This window comes from Eptatretus burgeri, chromosome 8 (assembly GCF_056783735.1).
Source record: "Eptatretus burgeri isolate ZD-2024b chromosome 8, Ebu_testis_v1, whole genome shotgun sequence".
NCBI lineage: Eukaryota > Metazoa > Chordata > Myxini > Myxiniformes > Myxinidae > Eptatretus > Eptatretus burgeri.
The window spans coordinates 75,677,440-75,702,320 of NC_140968.1; the positions used below are offsets into that span (position 1 = coordinate 75,677,440).

The 24,881-nt window shown below is 41.3% G+C and overlaps 1 protein-coding gene and 1 long non-coding RNA gene across 5 annotated transcripts in view; one reads left to right on the plus strand and one right to left on the minus strand.

Annotated features, from left to right (window-relative positions):
• Positions 1 to 24,881, minus strand: part of LOC147022081 (uncharacterized) — a 101,736-nt gene that overhangs the window by 17,362 nt on the left and 59,493 nt on the right. For all 4 annotated transcript variants that reach the window (XM_085892669.1, XM_085892670.1, XM_085892668.1 and 1 more), the window contains 3 exons: positions 13,003 to 14,848; positions 5,859 to 5,996; positions 1 to 343 (listed from right to left, as the gene is read on the minus strand). The exon at positions 1 to 343 is cut by the window's left edge and continues 239 nt beyond it. In XM_085892669.1, coding sequence (XP_085748795.1) covers positions 1 to 343; positions 5,859 to 5,996; positions 13,003 to 14,848 — 2,327 coding nt within the window. The remainder of the gene's footprint in view (positions 344 to 5,858; positions 5,997 to 13,002; positions 14,849 to 24,881) is intronic.
• Positions 11,995 to 24,881, plus strand: part of LOC147022082 (uncharacterized) — a 58,992-nt gene continuing 46,105 nt past the window's right edge. Inside the window, exons 1-2 of the long non-coding RNA XR_015061058.1 lie at positions 11,995 to 12,313; positions 12,423 to 12,624. This is a non-coding gene — a long non-coding RNA (uncharacterized LOC147022082). The remainder of the gene's footprint in view (positions 12,314 to 12,422; positions 12,625 to 24,881) is intronic.

Here is a 24,881-nt window from a genome sequence, read left to right on the forward strand (position 1 = left end):
CCATGTCCACTGCCATGCTGGTGCCTGGTGGCCATATGCCTCTGCAAGTTGAAGCGAGAGGCAAAGCGGCATGTACAAGCTGTACACATATGAGAACGAGGATATGATTGAGATTGGCTTTGGTTTCTCTGCAATGCTTTGTCCTTTGTTTTGCTCTCCTCTTGGCTCTCCTCACCCGCATTGCTCAGCTTGAAGCCAATGAGCTTAGAGCCAAAGTCAAAATCTAGGCTGCTGCAACTTGCATCAGAGTCACCATTGTCAGAGTTGTGTGTTGAGACAATGGAACTACTACAATCCAGGCACAATTCTTGATCTGAACTGGTGGACAAGTCGTCTTTTCCACCTGCCAAGACAAAGCATCTGGGTGTAAACATCTGGGAAGAATTACAAATGATAAGAGCAAAATAGTATTGGTCTGTCAGACAAGAGCCTATACCTTTAACATTCATGACCCAATTTGTCATCCATTACATAACAGAGGATTAACAAAAATGGAACTTAAAAAAAATTCAGTTTGATACAAAATAGGCAGGCTGGGTCATTTAAATCGTTTATTCATTTATTTCTGGGTTTTAAATATCCCCGTGTTGAATCACGAGGCAGCTCGATAAATCATACATAAAAATAAAAAAGTAAATCAACTTGAGCATACATTGTATATGGCCCTTAATAGTTAACTAGCATAACCCGCGCTCTGCGCAACATGTTGGGGTGGGTGTGTTTGAGAAAGGAACTGATGCAGAGTATCAGGAGTAATTTTACTTTAATGCAGTAAGTGGAATACGATTTCACTGTTTCAGAACCATTTTATTTACTTTTGTTTGTACCATGCACCTCATATGGTCTTTGAGATAATGTAAGCCGAATATCACGTTACTCGAGCGCAGAACAAAGTTGAAGATAGCGCGACACGGAACCACAAACTCGGAAATAATATATAAGATACAAAGACCAAGATATATGAATCATTCCACACAAACAAATATGTAACTAATTTGAGTAGGTTAATAAATTTTGTCTCAAAGCACGTTGGACGTTGGGTCATGTAGTTCTTCCTTCCAGGTCATCAAAGCTAAGTTTTCCAGACCAGATCCGTCGAGTCTGTTATCTTTTCTTCCATGTGTTCCTGTTGCAGTTTTCGCCAATTTTCCATGTTTAACTGTACCTTGTTGTGGGTGTATTGTTGAATTTGTGTCCCTTTGAGTGTCTGGCCCACTCGCCCAAGCAGTCAACTAGTCGGCGTGCAAATGGTCCCAATGGATGGATCACTGCTGTTGGTAAGTTTCCTCCTCTTTTTCTACTGTTTGTTTTGTTCTGTTACATCCTGATCCATTTGATGCTGTAGCTCTTCCACAATCCTCGACAATGTATTTAATATATATAGTTTTATTTTTTATTATAATTAATAATAAACACCACAACTTCTGCCTGCAAAATGAACACATTCAAGTATTAATGCACACTTTTCACATCACTTTTCAAACAATGACACTCCATGAGGCAATGTTTGGCAGCATCCTACAAGATGGTGCAGATGTTGTGCACTCATTCTATTTGCTGTCGAGTCTGGATTTGATTCTCAACCCGATTATAAGTTGTCGGACTGAATGAAAAATTAATCTGGGGATCCATCTGCCAGCATTGATTTCTGGTGGACGTTGAAGATTCCACGGTGTTTTTCCCCAAAGAGTGGACAATCATCACTAGCACCCTGAAAAAACTCAGAATTCCTATCCAAATCGGTGGTATTTCTGTCTTCTACCATCTCCTCTCCGGCCTCGCCCCCCAACCTGCTCTGTCTGCGATATTTCTGCAGCGTGCTCAAGGTCCGCCAGTAACCCCCTTCTGGTAAAACGACCAAAATCAAGAATCACTGCTCACTTTCACCCTTTCATTCCTCTTTTTTCCTGCCTTTGCAGCAAACTTCCACACTCTCTTCAATCCCACTCTTCTCTCCAGGTCTTCAAAACAGCTGTTCACCACCATCTCTTATCTTCCCCCATACAAAACCATGATCTTTTCTACTCCTGCTAATCCATCTCAAACTCACCTCCTTCAAATTCCCTGCTTTCCTTCCTGAAAGTCCCTGCCGTGTAAGGACCCGAAAGTCCATGTAGTGTCCATCTTGCTTACCCTGTGTACCCCTGCCCCATTCCTCTCCCTTCCACAAATCTCCTCATGTGTCTGCTCCACACTGTTTTTTCCTTCCCTCCCCCACCCTTCGTTTCCTGCTCCCCTTGTTGTACGTTCTGTGTTCCCTCTCATATGAGCTTCGACAGTGTATACCAAAAAAACAAAAAGCTCCAAAAAAGGTACAACTCCCAAGGTGGGTAGCTGGCATTTCCTCACCCACGACTGATTAATGGTCCACTGTAGAGCATGGAACATAGCCGGACAGGTAAGAACTCGGTTTTGCAGCTTAATCAGGCATCGAGTCGTCTACTTTGAAATCTGTTGTCTCCAAGACGTTCAAAACTCCTTTCTCAATGATAAATATCAAATTACCAGACTTAGCCAGAATACCCTCGATTTATTTATCTTTGATAACCTTACAACTGTTGCTAGGCACAAAATATTGCACCACGGTGCCACGACAAAACTTGTTCCTGTGCATGCCAGTTCAAATAAGTTATTAGTCTGGGAGCTAGATGAGATTTGTTCAACATGGAAGGTGCAGAAGGTTTTGGGTGCCAGTGCTGTATAATTCGGTTAGGGGACCCCAAAAACCCGATTCTTAAGTTACGCCAGTGGTGGGTGGGGTGGGGGTGCCACCCCAAAACGCACCCCAAATTGTATTTGTTCAACATGAAGGGTGCAAATATCACACCAGAGTCATTTGATAGAGGAAAGTACACTGAATGAGAAAATTGAACTTAAGAATGGGATTTGTGGTGGAGAGGGTACTTAAGACCGAGGTGAATTAACTGCTAATTAGACATTTATTTAACATAAAAGGTGCAAGTCTAAAACCAACATTAAAATTTACCCATAGACAATATAAGTTTTATTCATCAACTTAAGAATGTAATTGGTGGTGGAAAGTGTCCTTAAGAAAAGTCAAAGGTCACGGATGAACCATTTTTGACTTAATGACCATTTTTGCAGGTTTTCAATTCAGAAGTTCACAGAAATGTTGTTTATAGAAAGATGCAACAGGGTCACATACAAAGTCAATAAATCTTGGACCAGCAGTCTCAGTAAATGTAATTTTATAATGAAAATCGCACTCTTTTGACCCTTTTAACCAATTAAAATTTTAATTAACATAAGAAGTGCGAGGATGAAACCTTGCATTTAATGTGAATTAGAATGATACTATGTATGATCACTCACTTAAGAATGATATTTCTGGTAGTAAAGGTACATAAGAAGGGGTTGAAGGTAAGTTTGCACTGAGTGACCCCTAGTTAAAAATGCAATCAACATGAAAGATGCAACAGTGAAACCAGTCGCTAAAGTTTGAAATGGGTACATAGATTAGTATGGTGGTAAAGGTACTTAAGATGAGGAGATAGACCAGTTGGCATGATTGACGTCAACTCAACATCAACTCAACATCAATAGACCATTTGGCATCAATCAATGACAGGTAGCAAACTGGTGATGATATTGAACATCCCTTGTGATATTCTGAAAAAAATTATTTAACATTGCTTGTGAGCTCAGTCACTCTGTACCAGGCTAAAGGTCAATTTGCATTGTATTACCAGCACTGAAGGTAAACATGGCGTCATGCATTTGGCAGAGCTAGGACCTGGTGTTTGTTTCATTTCAGCTACCGCACAACTAATCTTCATCAGAAGATGGGCAGTCTTCATCATCAGATGAAGAAATGCTGAAGTCGCTGTCATCAGAGCTTTCTGGATCCAAGACATCATCTTCGTCTGGGGACAAAGAATCTGGAAGTTGAGGACCGTCGAACCAAGTGATTTCATATTGATCATCCACCAACTCCCACCCATCAGCTGATGATGAATGCTGGCAGATTTCTGATTTGTCAGCATTGGCCCACATCTTTGCCACGAATGATGATCTGCTTATGTGTTTGGAAACCTCAGATTCACAGGGAGGAATCAGGCTGGCGTCAATGCCCTTTAGCTACGCGAGGCAGTTCTCAGCTCTGACATTTGGTCTATATGTCTTTTCAAATATGTTGTAGCGATGGTCATTGAATGAGACATCTTTTCCCTTTAGACCGTACATCTTGGTTGTAAATTTGTTCAAGGTGTCTCTGTCTTCATCGGTTATCGTTCCTTTGGTCATCTCTGAAAATACTTTCTGGGCATCATTGTCTTTCACAAGCTGTGCAAAGGGGCGAACTTTTCCCTTCCCGTGGAAAGGGGAGGTGTAGTCTGATGCGGTGAACGCATGGAATCCTGGTAAGGTAGAGCAGAGAGGCTGTCCGATGCTGCCACCTGCATGCCTACCACACATATATTGCTTCAGTAATACACAAAACACTGAACTAGATTATTGTACACTAGGCATCCCATTAGGCTGCATACATTGGATCAGAGTTATACAATAGGAGCCAGCCTGATGGCATGGCCTACAGTCTAACTTCTGATAAAGGCCTACATGTAGTCTACTTAAACTCACCTATAGATTCTCATATAACATGCTAAAATGGATGTAACCTCTGAAATTGGTCAGCAGTTTTTCTTCATGACTCTTCTTGGCCCTCACATAGCCTGTACATTTCAGGAATCTTTGAAAATAGGTGGCAGCACTGACTTGAGCTATGGAATGCCAAATCATTAAAAAAAAAGAAATTGATGTCAATCATGCTCACTGGTCTATCTCCTCATCTTAAGTACCTTTACCACCATACTAACCCTTCTTAAGTTAGTGATCATGAATGTATGTACCCATTTCAAACTTTAGCGACTGGTTTCACTGTTGCATCTTTCATGTTGATTGCATTTTTATTTAGGGGTCACTCAGTACAAACTTACCTTCAACCCCTTCTTATGTACCTTTACTACCAGAAATATCATTCTTAAGTGAGTGATCATACATAGTATCATTCTAATCCACATTAAATGCAAGGTTTCATCCTCGCACTTCTTATGTTAATTAAAATTTTAATTGGTTAAAGGGGTCAAAAGAGTGTGATTTACATTATAAAATTACATTTTACTGACACTGGTGGCCCTAGATTTATTGACTTTGTATACGACCCTGTTGCATCTTTCTATAAACAACATTTCTGTGAACTTGTGAATTGAAAACCTGCAAAAAGGGTCATTAAGTCAAAAATGGTTCATCCGTGACCTTTGACCTTTCTTAAGGACACTTTCCACCACCAATTACATTCTTAAGTTGATGAATAAAACATATATTGTCTATGGGTAAATTTTAATGTTGGTTTTAGACTTGCACCTTTTATGTTAAATAAATGTCTAATTAGCAGTTAATTAACCTCATTCTTAAGTACCATCTCCACCACAAATCCCATTCTTAAGTTCAATTTTCTCATTCAGTGTACTTTCCTCTACCAAATGACACTGGTGTGATATTTGCACCCTTCATGTTGAACAAATACAATTTGGGGTGCGTTTTGGGGTGGCACCCCCACCCCACACACCACGAGCGTAACTTAAGAATCGGGTTTTTGGGGTCCCCTAACCTAATTCTACAGCACTGGCACCCGAAACCTTCTGCACCTTCCATGTTGAACAAATCTCACCTAACTCCCGGATGATATACACAACGAGGGAATGATGCGGAATTAATAAAGGTAAAGGAGATGTTAAATTGTTTTTCAAAAAAGCTTCTCAAAACACAAATAAAACCAATTGTACAAGAATACAACAAATACACGGAAAAAACTGAATGATCACATCAATAACAATTACCAAATGAGTCAGGATGTGATGTGGGGTGAAGCTGTTGAGATCCCACTCCGTTGTTGTGTTTCCGTATGATATGGCGCTCGCAGTTTGACTTGGTAGAGAACACAGAGTGGCAGTTGGGGCACGGGTAAGGTTTCTGGCCTGTAGGTGACATAGCGATTAGATCCGTGGATTTATAATTCCATGAATTGACATATTTAACGGTGTCATACTAATGTACTCACAAAATAAACAAAGAAACAAACAAACAAACAACTTGTTATTGGTAAAAATGAACAAATTAAAAATATAAATAAATAAATAAATAAATAAATTTGGAAATTCAAATTTTAGGGAGACAACTGAACTGCATTCGCCTGTTCAACATTGTATTATCTATCTTATGCTTCATCTATCTTAATAATAATATGCTCGCTTGTCCATGTGTGTGTCTGTCTGTCCATTACATTACATTCTACCTATTGGTTGGACAGTTCACCTAACTCAACCCACCCACAATTTCATCCGAATGAAAAAGATCTTACAGCCGCCATGTTGGTGCTCACTGTGATGTGAAGCCAGAGATGTCTCGGAGCTGTCATATTCACAATCGCCAGCACTCCCTATAAGTTTTCCCCTCAATGTAAAACTACCAAAGTGACAGTTAAAAGGATTTTGAGCCGATAGGCATCACAGGCCTTGTGAAGATTGGCCTCAACAATCAAGACAGCGGTCTGTTAACTTAAGCACCGCTCAAATAACTGCGACATTCCCTCAAGTAGAGTTTAAACCTGTGTCGTTAGAAATTTGTCTGAGGTCATTGTTTACTTTTACATTTGTGTATATGTGCTTCAGGAAGAAGATAATTGGTTTCGGGTCATTTATTGACATTTCTTTAACACATATCTCGTGGGATTGCGAGTTGGACAGGCGGCCGTGATGGGTCATGACCTACTCGAGTTTACATAACTTTTCAGCATATCTCGAAGGATTGTGAGTTGGACAGGAGACTGTATGCCAGTTGTTGGCTTAATAGTTAGGGTGGTGGGCTTTGGATCCAAAGGTCCTGAGTTCAAATCCCGCTTGGATGTTGAGCTAATACCAGGTGGGGTTGACTCAGCCTGTCATCCTTCCAAGATCGGCAAAATGAGTACCAGCTTGCTGGGATGATTGAGCCATTCGAGTATCCTGTGTCAGAGTGGTGACCCATCCAGGATTGTGTCCAATAGCCCAAGAGACTGCTTTGGCAGCATCAACGCTCTGCACAGGGTATGGTCCCAATGGATGGATGGACAAGAGACTGTGTGGTTTGGGAGGCGGTTTGAAGGATTGAAGTGGGGATGGGAATTGGCATTCTCTCAAAAAGAGCTTAAACCGATGTCAAGAAAGGTCTTTGTCTGAGGTCATTATTTACTTTTAATGGTGTGTACACATGCATCAGGAAGAAGATAATTGGCTTTGGGTTGCTTATTGCCATATATATTTTTTGCCTATCTCGCGGAATTGGAAGTTGGACAGGTGACAACGATGGGCCATGACCTGCTCATGGTCACTATTTTTTAGGCATATCTCATGGAATTGTGAGTTGGACAAGCGACCGTGACGAGCAATGACCAGCTTATGGTCACAGATATTTTCTGCATATTTCATGGACAAGCAACCGTGATTGGGAGTTGGACAAGCAACCATGATGGCTGGGGGAGGGTGTTTGAAGGCTTGGAGTGGGCATGGGGTCGATGCCTGAGGGTTGGGAGGGGGAGGGTCAGGACTTGGGGTTGTGAGGCAGAGGTTAAGCCCTTGGGGGGAGGGGGGGTTATAGTTGAAGAGTCGAAGTCATATTTTACATAATGTGGAATTTCCATGGGTCCCTGCTAGTACATATGAATGTGGGAATTTATGGGGTAACTTATTAAGCTTGCATGCTCCCAAAGGAGCATGGAAAGCTCTTGTAATGGTGCTATGTGTGAGTCAGTCAGCACTGGTTCTCAAATCCAATGTAATCTATATACCCTGGTGAGGCTCTGTTTCGAATGGCACATGGTTCTTTGACCTGGTATTCCCTTCACCCCACCTCCCCTTTATGACTCATCCCCCCATTTAATTTGGCCCATGCCAACCCCAGCGCTTAGTTCCATCACTTTGGAGTAGATGTGGACCTATTCCAGTGTGCAGATACCAGTTGTGCCAGGAGGCACGAGATTCCCCCTTGGCCGTGGTTTGAATAAGAAGAAACCATTGGCGGGTGCGACATTTCAGGATGGTTACAAGAGGGTTTGGGCAGTAGATTCACGAAAGTTCCACCACAATCAGTGCTACAGTTACATGGTTGTTTTATCACTCCTTAGCGTTCGTTGGTCCCAGCTCACAAAATATATTTGCTTTTCCCCCCACTATTCCAGCCATTCCTTCATTCATACAAATCCTTGGCCATACTGGAGAGGTATTATGCCATAATTCCTGTTAAGTGTGTGTTCTGTGTGCTCTTGCCTTGAAGCTCGATAAATATGTGCCTTGAGTCTGTGTTGCTAGTATCTCATGTGCGATTTTCATTGCGATTATAATATATTGCTTAACTATCAGTGTGAGGAAGCCTATTCTGTATCTGCTGTTAGCTGGAATAATCTGAGAGGTAGCGAGAGCTGTGAGATCGGGCAGGAAAATTGGGTGATGCCTAATTAGGGGAGTATCCACGGAGGGTATCTGTGAACCCCCCACCACCCCACCCCAGGACTCTACCAAACCAACTTTTTCAGCTTCCTTTTATGGTCCTATTACACACTTGAGATGTTAACAACAAAAATTTCCCGGCACTCTGACGATATTCAAGATGGCGTCCAAAATGGCCGCCAAAATGCGTAAAATCATAGAATACGGTATATAACATCTCAAAAATGTGACAAATTGGAAAAATACTCATTGGGATTTGGTTCCTGATCATTAGTTACTAGTTTCTGATAATTGGCTGTATTCTGCTTTCTGCATTTTGGGTGGTATTGGGCCTCTGCTGCAAACAAATCAAATCCTCGGATTCACCTTAAGAGCCACTCATGATTGTCAATCAGGTTCAAAAATGAACTTTTCTGATGCTTTCGTCCGCTTTACCCTTCTTTCTTGGCTGGTAGATGGTCCAGGAGCTTCAGGATTGTTAGATGGTTTACTATCTGTTAACCTATGTAGGTTCAGGGTAAATCTTTGGTGACATCCTCGGTGATAGCCCTCGTTCTCCTGGATCTCATCAGGAATGCCCTGACAGATATCTGTAATTCGAAATGAAGAACCTGGTGGTTCAGCTAAGTGACGATCCCGTATATTTTTAGAAGTGCCAATCTGTCATTTGGATTCGTCAAGTCTGAAAAATATGTGAACGATCCATGCTTTATTCCAGACATATGAATGACACAATGTTCCCGTTTGCGTTTTCATTCCATTTCAACAACTTTCTTTTAACAATTACATTAAACTATTTCTTGCTTGTCTGACATCTTGACTTGTGATCTTGATCTTGACTTGCAACAGTCTTGCTAAGCTAACTAATCTAACCTGGAAAGAGAAAAAAAACTACACATAAAAAGATTAGTACACATAATACTTGAGTGTATGTAAAAAAGTGTATCGGAGTGTGTATAGGGGTGTGTGTGTGGGGGTGTGTGTTTTCTGGCTTTTAAATTGTCCGCCATCTTCAATTCCAAGTACGATAACAATAATAAACATCCTTGATAAGAATTACAAGACGAATATTCCATGGCTCTGTCCCTCTATTATTATTACATTAATGATTATTTGAAGTTGATATTTGATATTTACTACGATTTTTACCATTTTAAAAAGCATTTTGAACTCCATCTTGGATTTTATGGATGGCAACAAAACATAAATCACCACATAGGCCTATGAGTTTCTAATAATCAGGAACATATATTACAATGAATTCAAATATTAATTTACTGTATAGCCTATTATTCTTAGTTTCAGGCTGTTATATACAATTTTATATGATTTTGCCTTTTGTGGTGGCCATTTTGGATGCCATCTTGGAATTTAAGCATTGCAACAAAAATCAATCACTTGGTATTAGTTACTATTGATGCGAAACACATTATTTGAATGATTAATTTACAATTTTGTCATAGTTTTTGGCTGTTGTATATAATTTTCTATGATTTTGCATATTTTGGCGGCCATTTTGGTGGCCATCTTGGATTGTTAAAAATGGCAACAAAGGCCAATGATCAGGAACCAAATCCCAATGATTATTTTTCCAATTTGCCACATTTTTGAGATGGTATATACCATATTCTATGATTTTACCCATTTTGGACGCCATCTTGAATATCGCCAGATTTCTGGGAATTTTTTTTGTTAACATCTCAAATGTGTAATCGGACCATAAGAGGAACCAACAAAAAGTTGATTTGGTAGAGTCCTGGGGGGGGGGGGTGCACGGATAACCTCCGTAGATACTTGACTAAATGATCTCATTTGGCCAATTACCATTCAGTTATCTTAGGATAAACGCCTTGCATGTAGGTTATTGCACACCAAGCCAACACCTTTCCTGCTTGCGTTGCCAGTGCATACATGAAATAATATGTTGCACACAATATTGTGTATTTAAAGCTATGTGATACTACTCATAAAAGCAAATTGCAAGTGGCACAAAACAGAAATAGCTCATCATCATTACCTCCACCACCAAAGGTGGAAGGAGGTTATGTTTTCACCTATGTCTGTCTGTCTGTAAGCAAGATATCTCAAAGTTGTGGACGGATTCAGATGAAATTTGGGGGATAGGTTGGGTGTGTGACAAGGACAAATTGATTTGATTTTGGTGAAGATCAGAATCCGGATACGAGAATTTAACTTTTCAAGTGATTTATCACCATTGAGAGATGTGGCCAAAAACGATATATTGCATGATATTTCAAAAAGTTGTGGATGAGTTATGACAAAACGAGGTGGACGAGTTGGTTAGGTGACAAGAACAAGCCGATTCGATTTTGGTTCAGGTCCGGATACAGATCTGGCCTTTCAGTCGCATACAAAATGTAAACTGTTCAGCCTGGCGAAAGTGTGCGTTCTACCGAGTGCCGGTTTAGTTTCATATGCAGCACATGATTGCTGGGTTGCATCATTGCTGGGGGTGGGGTTGTGCTGCTGATGCAATCCCCCCCTGTTGGTTGGAGTAGGAATTTGTAATTTGTTCATGGTGCCGGTTGTAGCTCACCTACTCTTTGCGTAGGACAATGTCGGATGTTTAATGTCCACCAACTAATGCTATTAGATGGGATGCCCAGTTAAATGTCTATCCGAGGGACAGCACAGACATTGATAAATTGCCTTGCTTGAGACACACCAGGATGACAGTTTATAGCTGGGTCGGGATTCCAACCCAGGCTAGACAGCTTAGAAGTGAGTGTGCATCACTCACGGCTATCCTGCTTGTCCACAGATATAGCTAAAGATGCTTAATATATACAGTGTGCTTCGGTGGTAACCTGGGGAACACCAAAAACAAAAATTCTCTCCGACATGGCTTCTTGTACAAAACATAACAGAAAACCGCTAATAGTAGTTTTAACTCTTATTGCACTGCTCTGGATAACATAATCATGATTTTCACCAATTTCAGCGTATTTTTTTTTAAATTGCAAAACATACGTATACAGTACACACATACTGTATACAAGGGGCATAAAAAAAAAACAACACAAACAAGATGTTGACATCGATCAATCAATTTCTTTGATTTTGTTTTCTAATTAGAAGGAAGCATCACAAAGAATTTTACAAAGAAAGAAAAGGTAATAATAAATAAATAAAAGCAATTGAAAAAAAAAGATGAGATCTTGAGAAAGATTTATGATCGGTAATTGATGAGGTTGTGCAGATTTCAAAAGACAGAGAGTTCCATCGTGGAGGAACTTATTTGGAGGATATTTGATCATCAAAATAGTCCAAGAAATGCCAACATTTTTTTTTTCAAATACAAGTCTTGACAATTTGGAATTTTTGAAACATACTTGGTGCACTTTTCTACCCATGCCAGAGTACAAAATAATGTATTACCTAACATCTTCCACCCATGATCTATTTCACAAACACGAGGATTGTATTGCTCAACTAAATGTGGGTATACCTCATCTTGACCGGCTGTCACTAGAAAAGCTGCTGTTGTTACTTTTGAGAGCCGTGTTTGTCAAAGTACGTGGGTGGTGATTGGTGAGGTTAAAATCTATTAATAAAAATTAGGATTATGGCTGAGGATGAGAAGACAAATAGAAGGATGACTGACAGTTCAGTGAAAAAAAAGGTTTCAAGAGTTGAAAAATGGACTCCCGAGAAAACAAGTCTGTTTTGTTGGTTCGTCACTGACTTTTTTTTTGTCACTCATTAGATTTACCGATTACTATACCGTTAGTGTGCAACACTGTGCAGTAACTACTGTACTCCCTTTTCCAAATGAAGTTTACCAAAATAAAGTAGGTGCCGCATGTTTGATAATGAGAAACGTTTTTCTGTAAATATGTTTTACCAAGATCTACTTGTTCAATGTGTTACGATAACATTTCACGCTGTGTGGGCTGGCAGGATATCTGCACTCATCTTTAATCTGTTCAACCTGGGTTTCAATCTCGACTGGACTATCAGCTGCCATCCTGGTGTTTCACATGCATGGCAATGCATCAATGTGTCTGCCGTCCATCAAATGGATGTTAAGCCGGAGGACCCATCTGGCAGCATTGGTTGCTGGTGGGGGTTAAAGATCATATGGTGTCTCTCAAAAACCAAGGTGAGTTATCACTGGCACCTTGAACAAATTACAAATTCATGTTTAACTACCATAGGTAGCAAGAGGTTTGTTCTTGTTGGAGATCAATGGATGCAAAGTTGCACTGCTTTGTATCTCAAAGTGTAGTTGCTGTATGAGTTGAAGCAGCTCCTAGATTTTAAACAAATTAATGTTTCTAGGTTGTTCACATGTGACATGTGAACGGTCATCTTTGGCTACAAAGGTTAACTATGATAACATTTCTGGACCTATAACTGCCAGGCCAATCAGTGTTTGCTCCTTGTGTGCATGCAATCTTTATCATAATTTGTGCGCAAATGATTATGATAAAAAAAATCTAGTGTATTCTGCAAACTCAAACTTGATTCTAAGGCGAACCTGTATGTGTCAGCATGTGCCTTTGGAGCGAGCTGATCCAAGGAAAATGGCGTTTGCAGTGTGGGCAAGACAGCCGTTGAGTTGAGCTGGAGTAGCCATTCCGCCACTCTCGCCGTGCCTTTCTTTCTCTTGCTCTCTCCCCTTGGCATATTGTGGTCACATCTGTATGGGGCTCCAGCAAAAGGCGCAGGCGGTTTGGGCTGGTTGTGTCAAGGATTTGTTCAACACTCGCAAACTCAAGACTCGGATTCCCAAATATATGTACACTTCCAGGAATTATGGAGTCACAGGCTGAAGGTGGGTTTGGCAATATTGCCCCTTTGTGAACTAAACCTAAAGGGTCAATTGCTGGAATTGGTGGTTTAATTTCATCAGAGAGTAGGATAGAGCGAAGAAGTGTGGAGGATGTATGACGAGGGTGTGGTGCAGGAATTGGAGGAAAGACGGACACTTTTTGAGGTGATACGTCTTGTAAGGATTGGTGTGACGTAGACTTAAATCGTGAGGAATTTTGGGATAACAGGTGGAAGGAAAGGGCAGGTATAGCAGCTCCTGTTTGATCATGAGGCACATTGCATTGTGCAGTCTTTTCCTTACTATTTGTTGGTTTGGGCTGCAGTGGACGATGTGAACCTTTTAAGGCTAAAGAAAATAAAAGCGGGGTTGAAGGTTGGGACAATGCAATACAACTCTCCACACTAGGACAATGTATGCTCTCAGAGGCTGCCAACGGACTTGGCGACTCTGTGATGGCACCACCTGTAACCAGCGGGCTACTGGAGGCTCTACATGCAAGCCTGGAATCACTGAGCCCTTTCGGTGATCCTGGCACTGCCCCACCATAATGTAAAGTTTGAGGGAACGATGTCATTGTTGTTTCATTTTTCATAGCATCAGTGCACAGACTTGAAACAGAAGTTGTTGAAATACAAAGCAAACCATTTTTATCAGACAAAACATCTTGCTTGGTTTCCCTCTCTCTCCATAAATTAGGCTTGGCTTCCAAACTGAATACAGCTGTGTGTCGTCGAACCTCTCGTTGCCCAACTAACCCGTGTTTGCTCCTTAGATGTCTGGCACTGCCAGCTCTTGCCATGAAACGACGTCCGCACAGACGGCACCCAAAGGCACCATTGCAACGGATAGAGCACCTGCCTTTGGCTTGAATAGTCACATGGCCTTCCTGGTTATTAGGTGGTTGTTTCCCATTATCTGGGTGGGGTAAGCAGAGCGGCTGTTGAGCATAGGATGTAAATGAGCCAACAAGTGGAAGGGTGCTCGGAAAAGGAAGCAGAGGTGGAAGTTCAGGTCTTGGTTTTAAAGAGGGCATTATTTTCTGGATGCCAGGGGAAGGCAGTGGGCCTGCCAGAGGTGGGGCTTTGCTTAAAGGGGGTGGAAGTGAAGAAGAAGGTGACAAAGGTGAGGCTCCAGCAACAGCTAATATCTCTTGGATATCAGCAAGCTCTGAACCACCATTCACAGTTGGTAAAACGAAAGCAGCAGGAATTTTAGAAGATGCACATAAGAGCTGAACTGCTGGTTGGAAAGGAGGATGTAAGGATGTAGGGGATGAAAGGTGAGAAAGCAGATTTTGAGACGAATGACTTGGCAAAACCTTTTTTTCAGCACAAGCCTCAGTCACAGATCTGAGGTTAAGACACAACATAAATGCAGCTTTCGATGATCGATAAGTAAATGAGTTGCTATTGGCAAGCGTTGTGGATGAAGTATGTTCGGCGGAATGGAGATGAAGTGACGTTTCAACAGGAAATGTGATACCACAAACTGGGCATGGGAAGACTGGAGGACGAACCACTTGTCGGCAAGCTCTCTTCTCGCACCACACCTGAAATCACATTAAATTATCTGTAATGTCGCATGAGATCAAAATTTTTGGAGATATGACCAAACAATGATATACAAAAAAGTTACATATTTTAGAGTCATCACTGTAACCCAACTTGAGAGTTTCGATCAAAGTTTCCAATACCCCAAGTATGATGAAATTTTTAATTTTAGAATGTCAATCACGAAAGTCCATCCATCTCATTAAAATTTTTGGTCATCAGTAATGATCGTATAACTCTATTTCCATAAATTAATGCAAAATAAAAAGTCAAATATAAAAAATTGAGAATTATGACACAAGATGTCATCAATATCTTAAACTTTGCCTTGCACCATGTGAAACACACCCACCATTTAGCCATAAATGCAATTTGACATGGCTGAAGACGGATCTTAAGGCAGCTGGAATAACGTAAGATGCAATGTGTTAAAGGTAGTAATCACAAACAATTAGGTTTTATTACTTCTTGACTCATTAAAATGATGTCTGAGATGACTTTTGATTAAATGATTGCAAATATGAACAATAATTTTATTACCTCCAACACCGAAGGTGGGTGGAGGTTGTTTTCACCCCTGTCTATCTGTTTGTTTGTTTGTCTGTGAACAGGATATCTCAAAAAGTTATGGACGGATTCAGACAAAACTTGGTGGATGGACAGGTTGGGTGTGTGACAAGGACAAAATGATTCGATTTTGATGAAAATCCAAATCCGGATCCAAGAATTAAACAAAAAAAATTAAGTGCTTCTTCACCATTCATTGAGACATGGGGCCAAAAACAATATACAGCCAAATGTTTCAAAACGTTGTGGACAGATTATGACAAAACTGGGTGGATGAGTTGATTAGGTGACAAGAACAAGCCAATTCGATTTTGGTGCAGGTCCGGATCCAGATCTGGGCTATCAATGATATACAAAATGTAAACTGTTCAGCCTGGTGAAGTTATGTGCTCTACCGAGTGCCTTTCCAGTTCTTTCACCTGTGTTTGTTGTGTCAGATATTTTCCTGTTCTACTCTTGTATCCCAACCCTTGACCTAAATTTTCCTGTGATCTCTGACATTAAAAAAAAAAGATATCTTGTTTTTCCCACTCTGTTGTCACTTTCTATCTCTATACATGCCTCTGAAATATTTATCTTGGTCTTTCCTAGATTGTCGTTGGAAGTCGGCATTTATCCGCTTAATGTCTTCTCTTGATGTACCTTTGGTTTTCATCTCTCTTCTTCTGTCTGCAATATTTATTGCCTCGTCTGACAGCCATATATAATCTTCTTTCTGCCTGCTATTGTGTTGTTGATTTTTAGCCTCTTCTTTTACAATGTCTTAAGCCTTTTGCCACAATTTGCTTGGCATTCTGTCAACAAGGTCAGCTCTGCAAAATGGCGATTTACCATTATTACCTCCACCACCGAAGGTGAACGCAGGTTATGTTTTCACCTATGTCTGTCTGTCTGTCTGTTTGGCTGTGAGCAAGATATCTCATAAAGTTGTGGAGGGATTCGGACAAAATTTGGTGGATATGTTGGGTGTGTGACAAGGACAAATTGATTCGATTTTGGTGAAGATCCAGATCCGGAATCGAGAATTAAAAAAAATTATCTAAGTGATTCTTCACCATTGAGAGCTGGGGACAAAAACGATATACAGTGCAGCATAATAGCTCAAAATGTTGTGGACAGATTATGACAAAACTTGATGGATGAGTTGGATAGATGACAAGAACAAGCAGATTTAGATTTTGGTTTCGATTCAGATGCAGATCCGGCCTCTCTGTGGGATGCAAAACAAACTGTTCATCCTGGCAGAGGTATGCACTCTGTCGAGTGCCGTTGTAGTTTCCCATTGCTTAGACATGTTTTCAAGGTCATAGCTGGTCAGAGTTTTTGATTATTTTTTTAACCATTCTCAATTTGACTCATAGTTTTGCCACAAGGAGTTCATGATTTGTCCCACAGTCTATGCCTGGCTGAGTATTGGCAGATTGCACAGCACTTCTCAATCTTCTGTTGATGAGAAAGTAGTCAATCTGATTTTTACATTGCCCATCAGGTGAAGTCCATATGTACAGTATGCCCTTGGGTTGTTTGAACCACGACTTTGCAATTAAGAGCTCATTCTCCACAAAGAACTCCATCATTCGCTCCCCTGGTTTATTTTGGATACCAAATCCATGCTTTCATACAATCCCTGGTGCTCCTGCTTCTCCAATCTATGCTTATGATATTAAACTATAATTGACTGGGCTGTATCACAATACAGATACTGCAGTCTTATTATTGCAAATCACTGCCACTCCATTTCTTTTATAGATTTTGTGACCAGAAAAGAACACTTTGTAATCGTGAAATTGAAACTGCCACAAACCAGTCCATCGAAGTTCACCTATCCCCCAAATTTCAGTTCTTGTCCTCTCCATCTCTCTCTTTATTACATTTAACATTCCCCAATTTCATGAACGTTTGAGAAGCTCAGTTCGACTTTTAGTTCTGGCGACCTCGGCAACTAGATTTCCCTGCGGGGTTGATGCAGTCCCATCATAATGGTCAGTCCTACTCATCAAAACACTTTGCTCTTCCCCAGTAGCCATTCGTTTTTTATTTCTTGGATTTCTGATCATGATTGTTTTCTTGGCATGCACAGAAGTGGTTTGCCATTGCATTTTTCTGGCAACCTCTATACGAGATGGATGATCCCAGCCATTGTTCTGCATGAGAGAATTCTCTGCCTAGCATCAAAACCATGCAGCCATGACTGGCAATATTTGCCAGCTGCCTGCATGGCCATCCACCACTTGCTCACATGGCTTCAAGTAACCCCAATCGGGAGAGTAAAATGGGGTAGTACACCTTGCCCAAGAGTGGCCCATGGGTTAAGGCCCAGTCACACCTTGACGTTTTAGCCAACGTATGCCGATTTTTGAATTTTTTTTCTAAAACGCTGGCACACGTTGAATACGTTATGGGTAAGTTTTGATAACATTGAGAGCACGCTGAAAAACACTGCCATACGTCGTTGTACGCTGGCTTTAAACGTACTTTTCGGTTGTCCTCAAATTTTTTCATGCTTGAAATTTCACGACGTATGCCGGCGTATGACTCACACGTTCCGCGACGCTGGCCACAAGTTGTATGCACGGTCTGCGATCGTTGACAGACGTCAACACATGCTACTTGTAAGTTAATCATAAGTTGAGACACGCCGAGGTAATGTTTAGCGTACCCGAAACTTATTTCTAACCTATGATTAACGTGTTGTTGGCACGTTACGCGATCGTTGCCACACATCGACAGACGTTACTTTTAAGTTACTCATAGGCAGAAAGACGTCGGTATAATGGATCGTCCTTGCGTCAGCGTCCACGGCCACGGCCAGGACACTTATTTGCAGCATTCTTCAAACTTTTCTTCGGCATGACGAGGATGTTCACACTTCGATGTCGAGCTTGGCTATGATTCCAATTGTCCATCGGCAGCGTCTATTTAAAATAGTCGAGTTTGAGCGTTTTAACACGTTCAGAAGAAACGCTTCAAATTTCCAAACCCCAGCGTCAAAAAACAAAGGCGAGTGACAGCAATTTAAATCGTTCATTGTAAACAATGAAAATAGCTGAGTTGTACCGTTTAAAAGTCGTTGAGTGTAAAAAAACTCGAATTGTTGAGCGCAAGCGTCTACTTTCAATAGTGGGGTTTGAGCGATTTAGTATGTTCAATAGAAACGATTAAAATTTCCGAGCGCCAGCGTCAAAAAATAAAGGCGAGTGACAGCAATTTAAATCGTTCATTGTAAACAATGAAAATAGCTGAGTGGTACCGTTTAAAAGTCGTTGAGTGTAAAACAAATCCAATTGTTGAGCGCAAGCGTCTACTTTCAATAGTGGAGATGCACCCATTTAAATCGTTGAGTGGCAGCCGATGAATAGCAAACCCTACGTCACCGGCAAAGATAAACTGCTGCACGATATGGATAAGTTAGGCTATCGTTGGGCATAGTTTGTGAACGCCGGCTTCACGATAATTATTCGTTGGTATATCGTATCTATAAGTAATCAAAGCGCTCTATGCACATTATTAGTTCATTGTGCATTTGTCCAACCTGTTATGAATAGACCTAAATCGTAAAAATAAGCTATAGCTCATTGTTGAAAAAGCCCCATAAAAAATTAGCCGCGAAGAACTTCGAACAATGGTGAAAAGATGTCTCCTACCCGTGGACACGCGGACGCAAGGACGATCCATCATAACCCACACCCTCCCCCTCACACTCACCTACTACTGCCAACATGAACAAACTATTACTAATACTAATACTGATACTGATACTGTTACTGCTGACATGGACATCGACTCAAAAAGGACTCGAAAACACTGTTGGGTTCCCCTTTTATGAGCAGCATTTTTATATACCCATTCCCAAAACCGCTGGGAACACGTCTTGATATGGCAGTTGTAAGCTAGAAACACGTTTATTTTTTTTTTTTTGTCGACCGGAAGACGTCATTGGAATACGTCTACATACGTCGATGTGTGTTGGGACTACGTAAAGAATTGGTTCAAAGCACGTCAAACATAAGTTAGAAATAAGTTTCGCGTAAAAAAAGACATTACCGCGACGTGTTTCGACTTATGAGTAGCTTATGAGTAGCCTTTGTGGACGTGTAAGCGTCCACATATCGTGTGTACAACTTATCCTCATCGCATGCGGAACGTGTGTCATACACCGAGTACGTCGTAAAATTTTGAACATGTTTAAAATTTCTTGACGTACTCTACTTACTACGACGTATGATAGCGTACTTTAGCGTTCTACTCACATATACCAAACTTACTCATACCGTATTTGAATTGCCCCCAACGTTTTAGACACATTTTTCTTAGGTCGGCATACGCTGGCAAGATCGCCAAGGTGTGACCGCGATGTTGTCACTTCCATTTCTACGGCAGTTATGATTCGAATCGTTGTGCGTCAGACTTTTAATAGGCTACGTCACGACATCGTCGGCGATGCGTGCAACGCGCTATGCCTAAGTTAGACTATCGTTGGGCATCGGTTGTGTAGGCCGACAACAGGTTCGGCATTCGTTGGTATAAGTTATCTATAACACAACGAAACGTTCTGTGTCCGTTACCAATGCGTTATACATAAGACCAAGTCGCTATGAATACGTCCGAATCTTTAAAAAAAAACATCAAAAGTTCAACGTAAGCCAGCGTTTTACATACATTTTAATACGTTGCCATCGCTGGCTAAAACGTCAAGGTGTGATCGGGCCTTTAACAAATGTAAAGGCCACCTCCTTCAAGAAGTAGTGATGCCTTTACCCTGTTAAATCCTTCACCTTTGGTCTCAAAACCTGAACCACAAAGACAGTGGCAGGTTTGGATTCAAAGTTCCCTTCTTCTAGATGAGCTGCCTACCAAAGCTAAAGTCCCATCTGCCCAAAGCCACTGGTTTTAAGGTGCCATGATTCCCCTTTCACGTCTACACCCGTCAATGAAAACAACCCCGCCACGAGGAGGAGGAACGTGTAGCCAGGTCCGTGGGTACCACAGAGTGCATTGTAGCGAGGCTCACAATCGGAACTGCACTATACCTCTGGGGCCCTGCATGTACACTTTTACCTGATACTGTCCACCCTGGCTAGGTCAGTACATTGGGCCCAAGGTGAGTTTACTGGTCCATTTATTGTGTCGCGGACTTGAGGGGTTCCAGGCAGTTTCATCCTATTAGCATCAATATTTCTATCCCTTCTTGGAGCTCCGGTATTTTTCTCATGATGGGTTTGAGAGAAGTATTGCATACCGCTGAGATAAGTATTGCTTCTCTATCGCAAGGGATTCAGTCGTTTTCCAGTAGGATGGGCAGTGGAAACGTCCTTTTCCCATGAATGTATTCGACAACAAAGCCGAAACCTCATCTATCTTTTCTCAACTCTCTGCTTCTGCTGCATGTTAATAGTTCGTAGTCGAGCTTAGGGCCCTGGATATTCAATGCATCAAATAGCCTGGTGTCCTCCATACATGTTTTAGACTGGTCATCTAGCACAGTGTACATGAGTATGAAGTCTGTCAGCCTGTCTCATCTGTAGACCATTGTTGGAACTATTTTTGCCACAGAACGTCCAGATGGGTAATTGTTGAATTTCGTGCATTTTACAATGACAGCCTCAGTTACCTCTTCGTGTTTTTTCTTCACGTTCTGGTCATGTATGGTTTACTTGCAAGGTGCAGTGTGCATACACATTGTATGTTTGATGCTTTAGCAGATTGTGCACTCTACCTGTGTGGAGTGATACTGTCTCGCAAGGTGTCTGTGGGTGTACTGAAAGCAAAGATCATTTTTCTGCAGAAGCATGTCCTCTCTATTGGTCTTTTCGTGAAAGCTTTGCAGTCTAGTAGATCATGGCCTGGTGTGTCATGATAGAGGCACTGTCTCGTTTCAGACTTTAATATCTGTGGCATTGGTGTGTTTGATGTTCTGGTAGCATGGACATTGGCAGCGGTTCCAGGCTGGTGACTAGGCCCGGTCTTGTCAAGTACATGGGCAGAGTCGTTGAGCTTGGGGACATCTGGGTCATTCTTTCTTTTGACTATGTTCTTATATTAAGAAACTATGTGAAATAGCTAAATGGTGGAAAGTTAGAGCATTAGAGTGAAGCATTGGAATAATGGTTGGATAAAAAAAAAAGTCCAAACCACTTATAATTATTCAATCACGTAATGCAAATCGTCTTTTAAACCTAATTTTCAGAACTTAGATGAAAGAGTGGCAATCGCAGTGCAGTGCCACGGACAATTGTTAGAGGGGATTTAGCGTATTACCAATCGTAGGTTGATCCAGGTGATCTTGTACTAGAGTCACCAACCAGCAAAATGATTTCCTCAAGAGTCCAACTCCAGACAAATTAGATATTGTCAGAACTTCTTCAGAGGATTGCATCTATCCTCGAAGATTCTCAATGCATGTCATAGTCAGGTTCCTTGTGTAATTTCGTTGGAATTTTTTGGAGAGTAGCAAACCTATAGATTTTTGAGAAGTTTAAAATCTATTTAAATAAAAAAATGATGTTTCACATTTTTTCAACTTTTGGAAAGGTCGTTTTGGGGTGAAAAATGCTTTTTTTGAATTCCAATTTTAAAAAATCTGAAATACAAAATAACCAACCGATGATGGATTACTGTTAAATGGCTAACAATGGATTTTATAAGATAATAAAATGTTGCATTTTGACTGTCGGTTGCCATGGAAACAGCATTTTTGGAGTGGAATTGCCATTTTTTAATATATCTTTTTTCAAATTCTATTTTCCATCGGATGGCCAAAATAATTGTTAAATATAGTGACCATGACTAACTTACACGTAAGTATTATGATTTTCAAGTTTTGGAACAGTTAGTTGCCATGGAAACGGCCATCTGTGCAATGAAACATTGGTGTGTCTGTTGTTCAATATCAGAAGGTTTCGGCACCTTCAGTAGTAAAACGTTTGATTTTAAGTTTTTGTAGTTTGATGTATTGCAAGTGTGATCTTGTAGGGAACATAGGTGACGCCACATCGCGACGCCTGTCTTGCGAGTTTAAGGGACAGTTTGGTCTGAAGGAAAGTGAGATCACTGAGCACCATGGCCTGTCTCCAAGTGTCGTCAAGCGTGAACACAATGCAATTGACCGAATCAAGGCTGCCATACTTAGTCATGAAAATCCATTTGAAGTTGAGGGTAACCAGCTCTTCAATGTGGTCACCCACGCTTATGTGCCAGAAGAATTTGTACCACCGATACTGAACATTGATGAAACGGGACAGAATCTCTATGACGATTTTGTTGCAAAACGGATCAATGGTGATGTCAGCCTATGGGCGCCAGTGAAGAAGGAGAAGAACAGAATGTAGATGTCTGGCAATACAACACGAGCAATCAAGATCAGGGACAAGACAGTAGATCTAAAAGAAACCAAGGATTTGTATGGTAGACTGATGGTACTCTCCAGATCCAGCAGGGACATTGACCAGAAGGATGCAATTGGAAACTTTGAATTCAGTGACACCGAGGGCCCTGTTTGCACCAAACGGTAGCTTACTGTCATGCACCGACAAGTCGAAGCTAATCCACAACTTGGAGAAGTTTGCCAACAAGGAACCGTCTTTACCAGAAGATGAGCTTGATGTCACACACATGGAACCAGCACCCGCTGATGCTGCAATTGATGGCAGTACGAGCACGAAGGTCGCAGTCGTGGATGGAATGGTAGTTGTCCAGAAAATGACCAACAAACCAGCAATGGTTGTGACAGTGAAGGACCTCAGTGAATGTTTCAATGATAGGGTGATGAGTCTGACCAGAGGCTTCGACCATGTAATTCTTGTCTTTGATACATACAAGCAAGATTCCCTCAAGAGTACAACCAGAGACAAACGACGTCAAGGAAAGGCACCAGTCCAATATCAGGTCAAGGATGATACCAGTATCGAACACATCACGATGAGTCGATTTCTGTCCCATGATCAAACCAAGGCTGATCTGATGGAGTATTTGGCAGAGAAAACTCTAGAATACAACCGAGATTCAACAAAGGTGGTAGTCGTTTTGGCATCTGGGCAGACGTCGAGCAACAGGGGTCTCCAATTTGAGGCGAATAACCATGAGGAGGCCGATACGTTGATGATCCAGCAAGCAATAGCTGCATCACAGCAACACACGGGAGATATTGAGCTGACGATATTCTCACCTGATACGGATGTTCTGGTTCTTGCCATAGCAAACTATCATCTCCTGCCAAGACACACATCTATCTCAATGGCATCAAGCATTGTCAAAATCGAGCCATTCTGGAAGGCCCGAGGTGAGGAGAGCGCCCAGGCATTGCCAGCCTTCCACGCATTCACAGGTGCCGATAATACTGGGCGGTTCGCTCGACATGGTAAGGCAAAGGTGGTTCCAGTGCTACTTGAAGGCCGATGACGACATGGTAGATGCCTTTGCTATGCTCTGTAAGGATGCTGAACTGTCAGAGGACCTATACACAACTTTAGCAAGATTTGTCTGTTCAGGTTATTGTCCAAGTGGTGTCAATATTTCCAGCATCCCTGAACTTCGGTGGCATCTCTTCTGTAAGAACATGGCTGAGAATGACAAGTTACCACCAATTGTCGGTGCTCTGAGGCAGCATATCATGCGGGTACATATCCAGGCATACGTTTGGGGTCAAGCAGCAATTTCTCAGCAAACATTTCTTGATCCATTAAAGAATGGCTTCCACAAGGACACGAGTGGTCAACTCAAACCGACAACAGACATTCTTCCTGCACCAAAGGCAATTATCGAGATGATAAGGTGCCAGTGCAAGACAGAATGTTCATCACAGAGATGTTCCTGCATGGCCAAGAACGTAACATGCACTGATCTTTGCATGTGCAGCACTTCGTGTGAGAATGACGAGGACTCAAACATTGAACGGCATGACCACGATAGTGATGATGACGATGGCAATGATGAGTGACATTAGAGACAGTGATGCCAATTGGCTACAAACTCATATTTGACATTAAGTACATTTCACTGATCACCATATTCATGCGTTACTTGTTTCAAGATTTGAAAGCAATACATTAAATAAACGGTAATTTGACAAAATGATAGCCGTTTCCATAGCAACTATTGCTCAAAATACAGATATATGTATTCTATATTAAGAACTGTCTTCTAGTTAACAATTATGCTTCATCAGTTGCTTGCTTGCGATGAATTTTGAATTTTCAGAGCTGAAATTAAAAAAAAATGGGTTTTTACCCCAAAACGACCTATTTGACCACATTATATGCATTGAAAAAAAATGTGAAACATGCATTTTCTGTTTTGGTATTGTTTAAGCTTTCCAAAAATGTTGGGGTTAGCTACTCTCCAAAAAATTCCAACGAACGTCAAATTATGGACACAAGGAACCTGACTATCAGCGAACTGCCCTATTCCTGTCCTCCTGAACCAATTTAAGCACTCCTAATGCATCCATATTCACTGTCCCATGTAAAC